Source organism: Ictalurus punctatus, chromosome 8 (assembly GCF_001660625.3).
Source record: "Ictalurus punctatus breed USDA103 chromosome 8, Coco_2.0, whole genome shotgun sequence".
In the NCBI taxonomy this organism is placed as follows: Eukaryota; Metazoa; Chordata; class Actinopteri; order Siluriformes; family Ictaluridae; genus Ictalurus; species Ictalurus punctatus.
This window is the reverse complement of record NC_030423.2, coordinates 8,240,648-8,249,844: the sequence shown is the minus strand read 5'-3', so window position 1 is coordinate 8,249,844 and position 9,197 is coordinate 8,240,648. Positions and strand designations below refer to the sequence as shown.

At 39.4% G+C, this 9,197-nt stretch overlaps 1 protein-coding gene across 1 annotated transcript in view; it reads left to right on the top strand.

Annotated features, from left to right (window-relative positions):
• The first annotated feature begins 2,559 nt into the window (after window positions 1-2,559).
• Window positions 2,560-9,197, top strand: part of atg2a (autophagy related 2A) — a 39,983-nt gene continuing 33,345 nt past the window's right edge. The window contains exons 1-7 of the mRNA XM_017474656.3: window positions 2,560-3,103; window positions 3,514-3,676; window positions 3,781-3,930; window positions 6,257-6,359; window positions 7,272-7,410; window positions 8,107-8,268; window positions 8,354-8,453. Of these exons, the coding sequence (XP_017330145.1) occupies window positions 2,933-3,103; window positions 3,514-3,676; window positions 3,781-3,930; window positions 6,257-6,359; window positions 7,272-7,410; window positions 8,107-8,268; window positions 8,354-8,453 (988 nt within the window). The 5' untranslated portion in view covers window positions 2,560-2,932. The remainder of the gene's footprint in view (window positions 3,104-3,513; window positions 3,677-3,780; window positions 3,931-6,256; window positions 6,360-7,271; window positions 7,411-8,106; window positions 8,269-8,353; window positions 8,454-9,197) is intronic.

Genomic DNA, 9,197 nt, shown 5'->3' with positions numbered 1-9,197 from the left:
AAATTAAGCAGTACGCTGTTCCCACATTGGTATTCATGAAGAAAATATGCCTCCCATATAAAAATGTCATTTTAACCATAAGTGATAGAATACCTGCTGAAAAAGGACCAAAATAAAAACATCATTAATCAACAAGTAGGGTGAAGTCAGTTAAAATGGGCCATCGTGTAAAACGCACCAGATAAGGTTGGAGCCTCATAGCCTTTTAAGTTTTTACAGTCAATCACAATAACTGATCTTACATTGTTATAATAGTTTTGATTGGTCTAAGGTTCTTAAAGTGGGCGGGGCAGAGTGTTATATGAAGCATAGAATTATAAGTAAGCTTACCAATGAAGCAAAAGGTCTATGAACAATGTTTTGAGAGACTATTTCAAATAAAATGTTTACATTTTAAAAGAAACTTTGATTTTTGTGAAAAAAGTCATTTTAGGAAATGGCCCGTCTTAGTTTAACCAGCTAGCTAAACTGGGCCGCATACACACACACAGTTAGACAGAAATTACACGAAATTGAGGGTGAAAAGTAGGTTCATAGGCCTATATATAAAATCTTTTTAGATATTTTGCATTGCAGACAGTATGGCAAGAGGACAGGCAAAGAAAGGAAAAGGAGAGAGAAGAGAAAGGGAAAGGAAGAAAGATGTCAATACAACCAGTGGAGAAAGGACAGAATGAGGGGTGCCATTAATGAATACCAGGAGATAGTTGAGATAGGGCAAACATTAAATGTTCAGTTTTTAGCAAGGGCTTGGAACATTCCAAAGACAACTTTGCATAGGTGCATTAGTGGAAAAGTTGCTGGCTCTGGCTATACATCTGGGAGGAAGCAATACCTGTCAGTGGAATCTGAGAAAGATCTGACCAGTCTTATCAAGCTCCTCTCCAAAAGAGGCTTTCCCCCTTACCAAAAGTGATGTCCAGGGAATTGCATTTAATTATGCAAAGACCAGTAATATCAAAGGCTTCTCTGAAGTAAAAGGCACTGCTGGGTGTTACTGGTTTCAACATTTTTGTAAAACAGAATCCAGACCTCAGCATCAGGACACCAGAGGCACTTTCAGCAGCAAGAACAACAGGGCTGAACCCTGGTGTGGTAGGAAAATGGTTTCAACAGTATGAAGACCTGCTGGAGGAACTTGCAATTAGAGATGTTCCATCACATCTTTGGAACTGCAGTGTATTTGGCCTGCAAGGCCAGTTTTGCTCTACCCATGTGGTTGGGGAGGTGGGTAAACCCTGTGTAGAGGTTACTGCTGGGGAAAAAGGAGATACCACGACAGTCCTTGCAGCATTCAATGCAGTGGGAACATTTAGGGTGTGCTGTTGTCAGTGCAACTCATTGTACCACAAGTGCTGACGAGAAGATGTGCTTTCTATTAAATGAAATCTATTTACAGTATTGTTGTTATGGCACACTGAACACAATAGTGTCAATTTACTGTTAAAATTAAAATGATTTCAGTCTAAATTAGCTGTGTTGTTATCTTTATATATTGGCCCATTTTAACTGAACAGATGGCCCAGTTTGCCTGAACATTGTGTTGTGGCTCAAGAGCGTACCTGCCGATACTCTAACTCTCATAATTTTAAAACAATTATACTTTTTCACATTTTTAAAAGGAAATTATATTGAAGAGACCCATGCTAATTTATAAAAAATATTATTTGATATCATGCATAGCTTATTTGATGGTATTATAAATCATTTACCAAAAAGTGGCCCATTTTATCTGACTTCACCCTATACCTAATGGATTTTTTTTATTTTCATGGGGTGAAATTGAATGCAATATTTTAATTAACTATAATTGGATTTGCATTTACCAAAGGAGAAACCTTCGGAAAGAACGGAAGACAAATAAATCAGCAAGAGAAAACAGAAAGAAAGAATAAAAGGGATAAACAAAACAGTGAGAAACAATTAAGAGAAAAAAGAAAGTAGAAAAGAAACAGTGGAAGGGAAAATGGAACGAGAAGAATTGTCATGAAAAGCAGAAAGAGAGGGAAATGGATAAAAGAATGAGTGAGAGAAGGAAGGGGCTTTTAGTGTGCATCTGCACTATATGTGAGTTTCAAGCAGAGCTGCTGATTGGTCGGTTGGCTGTGACATCATCAGTGACAGTGGAAGGAAACCAGAGAGGCCAGAGGAAACCCATGCGAACATGGTGAGAAAATGCACAGAAACTCCACACACAGTAACGTGAGCTTTGGTTCAAACTCAGGAGCTGTGAGGCAATGATGCTACCCATTGCACCATCTTGCTGCCCCGTTACAGCTTATTAAAAACAAACCTATAGATTCCTTAATTCTTGTTTGAATGCAATCTGTACATGAAGTGTTGTGGGCTGACTTCATTCTCCTAAAAAAGAAAAAGAAGAAGGACAATAACAACGAGGAGGTTGGGAAGGAGGAGGTTCACATCACGTGCCCGACGTGCAAGCACGTTACTAAAAAAAAATAAGGTCAAGAGTCGTACTTATTATTTGTGACCTTCTCAAAATGGAGTCCCACCCTTTCCGCGACGTGCTTCTGCGTGACGCAATGACGTTGCTCCACTCTTTAGTCTTCAGTATGAAAACAATAAACAACCTTATGAGGAGAAACGCAGAAGAGCCTGTCGCTCGTGCTACACATATATTTATTTAAGAGTAAAGACAGTTTAAGAAAGTCGTCGCTATTTAAAAACTACACCAGACAGACAGCTGTCCTTACTCGAAAAAATTGTTTATCTTTGTGTCAAAGAGAAGGAAGTTAGCTAGCCAGTGTGTCCAGCTAGCCCCTTCAAGCTCAGGCTAGCCTCCCCTCTACCCTCTGCTTGTGTCTCAGAAGTTAGGGTTGATTGTTATGCAGTTCCCGGAGAACTGTTGTCTTTCTCGTTTTCTTTCTCCTCCACCACCTCTTCAGTCCCTCACCCTATTCTCTCTGGCCTTATGTCTCGGTGGCTCTTCCCTTGGTCGGGCTCGATAAAGAAGCGGGCCTGTCGCTACCTTTTACAGCATTACCTCGGCCACTTCTTGGAGGAACGTTTGAGTTTGGACCAGCTGAGTTTGGACTTGTACAATGGCAGCGGTGTCATTAAAGAAATCAACCTCGACGTGTGGGTGAGTGAGTTAACCAGTTTAGCACGATGTCTCTTCTGAGTAACCATGAAATACATCTTAGCAGTGTTTCGCAATTTTCTGGGCAGGCTGAATATAAAAGTCCTCAGCCTCATCATGTGCCTCTTACAATTTTTTTTTTTTTAAAAAGGAACCAAGAGTTTTTTTTCTCCTCCAGACAAGCTAACACCCTGTGTAGGGCCTAGGACTCACTGGCTAAGCCCTCATAGTATGTACCCCAGGATCTATGAGCTCTAGTAGTCCATTTTTATTATTATTATTATTATTTTTATTATTTTTAAATGGCCATCAGGCAGACAAAACTACAATATCCTTCAAGTTCACAGTCTTCTTTTATTTGCCTCTATGGTAACTGTGATGATTTATTACCTCTACTTCATCCTGTCTTTCAGGCAGTAAATGAGCTGCTGGAGTCACTCGCAGCCCCTCTGGAGATTGTGGAGGGTTTCGTGCAGAGTATAAAAGTGACAATCCCATGGGCAGCGCTGGTCACTGACCACTGCACACTTGAAGTCACTGGGCTACAGATAACATGCAGACCCAAGGACAGAACCAGTAAGTTAATGGCACCTTCACAACCTGGGCCACATGTTCCTGGTAACGTTTTTCTCTGATCATGTGTTGATTATTTGACTTTGGTTAATGATTTGTTTATATAGGTGGCACCTGGGACTCCCAAGGTTGGTCGTCATGTATGACTTCCAGCATGCAGCTGGCCCAGGAGTGTCTAAAGGACCCACCCGAGGCATCAGAAGAGCCGCCTGCTCCTTTGGAGGGGCTGGAAATGTTTGCACAGACCATTGAGACAGGTGTGTATCGCCCAAGTGTTATTTAATCTCAAAGGGATCGTAAAAGGTTACGAACCAGACATTGTGATGTAACTGTAATCCTCTAACTCAGTGGTTCTCAACCAGGGGGACGCAAATTGTTTTCAAGAAAAAAAAACACGCAGGGCATCTAGCGACATTTTGGACAAACCATAGCGAGGTCTTGCTTTCCCACTGCACTCACATCTCTCTCTCCGTCTGCTCTGTTCAGTGAGGGGCTGAGAGCCGGAGATTTAACAATGTCCTGGATAACAAGACGCGCCCTTCTTCCCAATTTCCATCATTCGCATGTGAATGTTTTTAGAATGCAAGACGAATGTAATGCAACATGTTTTACATGTAAAATATTTCACGTTATTACAGCTTAGGTCTCTTGTTCAAAGTAGTTATAGTGTTCATAAACATTTTTGATCATTCAGGTTCCATACCTGTCCATTATATAGTGTTATAAAAGTTATGAAAAGTGTTGTGTTTTTTTTGTTTTTTTTAAGTACAAAAGCAAAAAAAAAAAAATCTCATTATCAAAACAGATTATTGATTAGGTTATATATAGTTAGATTTTATATAGAATTGATAATTGTTATACCTGGTCTCCTCCAATTGGGGGGGGGGGGGGGGGGGGGGTTGGGGGGTGCCGCCACATGATACGGGAGGGTTGGGGGGACTTTAGTTACAAAAGGTTGAGAAACTCTGCTCTAAATTCTCAGATCTGTTCAGCTCTCAGATCTGATGTTATTGTCTATAACAGCAGCTCTGACAGTAGTGCCAATTGAAAGACAAATTGCAGGTTTATATTAATGCACATGGTCTAATATGGAATCATTTCTATAGTAACAGCTCCTTCTCAGTGACTGGTATGGTGGATGCTTCAACTAATCTAAGACTAATAATGAACAAATTTATACTGTGTTGTTATTTAACAAATAAAACCTTAGGATTGTTGATATGATGGATTTTTAATAAAGATTAATAAATACCTTTGTTTAATATTTGATGTAATGAATATGTTAATTAGCACATGACGACATCTAGCGACATTAAGGCCGCATTTACACTACATGGTTCAAGTGACCCAGTTCCAATTTTTTCCGCTCATGTGGCAGACATCGGATATGACCCATGAACATGTAAGCAGGAAAAAAGCACACTGATTTTGATATTCTCATATCCGTTTAAGGCTTCATTCGTATGTGGAAATAAATCTGATATGAATCGGATATGTGCATTTGTGTCTGCCATGTAAGCGGAAATATGGGATATTCCCCTGTGAATGGGAGTCGTACATCATTGAAAAAGCAAGGGCTCTCTTCTTCTTTTTCTCCGCCTTAAGAGGCCGGTGTTTTGCTTACCTTTAAATAAGGTCCGGAAAGCAAAATCTTGTATTGTATTTTCATCTGCGTCCATTGCAAATTGCGCTGTTTTCACTTCCTTTTCAACCTAAGCTTCCGGTGATTTCCACCTTGGGTTGTTTGACGAAGTGTATAGTGTAAATACAGATATCGGATATGGGTCACTATTAAAAGAAGATGTAAACGGGTCGTCAAAAAAGTCGGATATAGTCAACAAATCGGAATTGGGTATCAAGACCTGCAGTGTAAATGGAGCCTTAGTGACTTTCCATTGCAAGTTGTTGGCAGCAGAGTTCCTGTCAACTCACCTGGAGTACACTGACGTTATGGCGAAGACAGAGCAATGCCTGGGAAATGCAACTGCAGACAATGGAAGAGGCACCATATAAAAATTTTTGTTTTTGGAATCTAAAAAGACTAAATAACGAATATTTTTGAATGACATTGTATAGTCCATGAAAATAAAAAAAATGTGCCTGAACAGTCCTGGAATTTCATTATGAAGCATTTGTACGAACGATGATACTATGACCTTGTACTTCAAAGTGTTCCAAGAAGATTGGTTTGTACCATACAAAAAATAAATAAATTGCAAAAACAAAAAATTGCTTTGTACAAAAAACACTTTAAAATTTATGTGATTCTGTCAAATTTGTCTAGAATGTTACATAAAAAGGTGATTTGAAGGTGATAGGCAGCTACAGTATACTATACTGCCCCCAGCAGTTTTGTTGTGATTGCTGTACATGGAGGCATAATATTAATTTCTGAGGATGTACACAAACACAGCAGATAGCACAGACTATGCAGGGCTGCCATCTCCCGTATGTGTCATTAACCCTGGGGGTAATGTTGACCTAATCAGTTAATATTCATAGACCTTGCTAAAGCTAACTACTACGTGTGGCTTACGCATGCAAATAAAGTCTAACCCATTGTCCTGTTTCTGTACTCTACAGTTCTGCGACGGATAAAAGTCACGTTTCTGGACACTATTGTAAGAATTGAGCACCATCCCCTTGACAGTAAGAATGGGGTTGCCTTAGAGATGCAAATTAAACGGTAAGAATGTAGGACCTGTGTGAAACCTGTAACACTGCTTCTCTTTGTCACCAGCCTGAACATGTGTTAGAATCCACCTATCTCCATAACTACTTATGTACCTAGGTACATACCTATGTAATCTCTTTACATTATCTGGCATTATATCACTGTGTTGTTGAAGTTTGAAGTTGATTTAGTTTTCAATAAGTGGGATTTCTGTATTGTTAAATTGTTCAAAGCATTTCAAAAAATGCAGGAGGTAGAAAGAGGAAATGAGGTCGGGGTGGCCCAGAGTATGCATTTAAGGGTTAAATCTAATGTTTATGTAGTATATAGTTTATAATATATAGTGTAGCATAAAGCTACAACAAGAAAAATGTCACTGACTACATTTACATGCACATCAGCATTACAATATTAATCGGGAATTTGGCAATATTCTGATTAGTATTGAGTCGTGTAAACACCGCAGTCCGATTGCCCGATTCAGATTAAGACAATATTCTGATTCCCTAAATTCTTATTCCCACTCCTGTAATATGTCTGTTTTATGCAGAAATTTGTTGCATGTGAACACCTTGTACAGAAAATCCACTGAAAGGAGATCTATGCGTATTCTCTGTCTGCAAGGGTATAAAACGGATGCTTAGCTGTAGGCTAGGTATTTAGGAATGGTATCTCAGGTATATTTACAACAACTATGTATACTGTAATGTTCCAATGCCTGTACGCATATAAACATCGTATTCGGAATATGGCTGCAACCCAAATAAAGACTTTAAACAGAATTTGATGTGCATGTCAACGCAGCCACTGTCCAGTTTGATTTCAGTTGTATTTGTTTCAGACAGCTGCCCATAAACCCTCTGGCTTGAAATGTAAACCTATATCTGTAACTGAGCTCTGTTATCCCTCTGGCTTATACTGCAGGCTGGATTACTGTGATGAGGCCGTGAGAGACTCCAGTCAAACAGTGCCTGTAGATATCCACCAGCCTCCAGCCTTTCTACATAAAATTCTCCAGCTCAATTCAGTACAGCTGCTTTATGAGACTCTTGGAGAGCCACAGGTAAAAGCCACTTAAACCATGAGGAATATGGTGGAGGATTTCTTTGAAGCTAATTACGAAATAGCTGAAAAGACTGAGTCGACTATGGGTGTGTCTCAATCAGCTCCCTAGGTTCGAGCACTGGTAAGGACCCTGGCTCACTACACATCGGGATTTTTACATTTTTTAAAAAAAATCATTAAACACTTAAGTCATTAGACTCAAGCCATATGTTCTACAAACCATATGCAGAAGGTCAGATAAAGTTAAAAATCACTAGCATAAGTAATCATTTGAGAGCTACAATAACAAGCTACTTACATTTGTAGGCAGAAGTTGCTTTTTTTTCCTAGTGGAAAGCGAACGTTCCTGTGAACTGGAAGAATTTTGTGATTGAGACAGCCCTTAAAATGGCAGACTCCCTGATCAGTGCCCTAACTATTGAACTAGGAAGCTGATTGAGACATACCCTATGTCAATATGAAGTGAAAATCTGTGTGCCATTTGATGATAAACCTTCATTTAAACCTTAAGGCTATAGCTGTACATGCTGAAGGTGATTCAGGAAAAGTATGAACTCCCATTTTACCTCACACACCTCAATATAGCTGGATTTTTTTAGCTAAACCCCTTTTATACTATACAGCCTTTTTTTGGCATGAGTTCTGATATGGCCATTTAACATGATGAGTTTTTCAAGGTCTATTTTGTTTTCAGAGCCTTGTTCCCGAACATGCCGGGGTCAGTGAGGATGAAGAGAAAGACTTTGCAGCTAAGCCCTTACGGTTGCATCCCGGGCCTCTACTAATAGGAAGCTGCTCTGGTTTCATGGAGACCACTGTTAAAATCAAGCAGAACGACATGCTCCCAGGCCCCAGGGTTTGCTGCTTTCCTCAGGCTTTTTGTGTGACATTAAATATTCTCTCTGTCATCCTCATACCTTTTTTGTTTTCCACTCTTTCAGCTGGAGCTGGATGGTAAGGTGGGCTGTCTGCACCTGCTGCTCTCTCCCAATCAGATTACTAATCTAACGGACCTTCTGAATGCTCTCTGCATTGAGACAGGTAACATGCGTACCCTGGATGATTTAAATGCAATTCAAATTGAAGAACAATGTAAACTGCAGTTCATACATAATACTGCATTTCAGCGTGACCTCTATAAAACATATCAAAGTGGAAGACCTTCATTGCATCACTTCATTTATAAACTGCATTGGTTTATGTTTAAAAAATGTACGTTTGAATTTTTGTCAGAATGAATTACAAACCAAAAACATAAGTACCTCCTTGGTTTTCTTCAAGCAGTACTATAGTCTTGTAAAATTAGGAGCGTAATCAGATTTCATTATAATATAAGCTGTCCTATCTAATCTAAACTTCACAATCCAGTATCATAATGTTCAGCATGTCATGGTACAAGTTTAACTCCAGGCTTAAGCACTATTCAGAAGTTATTTGAGAGCTACACAAGCGAGGTGCTGAGCATTAGCTACACACAGTTGATTTGCATAATCTGAATGAAGAGCACAGAAAATCTAGTTAAGCAGGTGCTTAGTCCATCTCTGAATACAAGTAACTTTCCCTGCATAAATCTTGACTAGGGATGTAACAGTGATGAAATTTTCCCACCAGTTAATTGAAATGTGACAACACCGGTAATAACAGTATCCTTCTTTTAAATCGCTTATGAATACCTGTGTGGCCGTCCAAATTTCAATTTCGCTTTCACATTAGCGTCAATTCGAGGGTGGCAATTGCTTGAATGGTGTGTTCGTTATTATTCTTAATAAAAAACACAAGAACAAC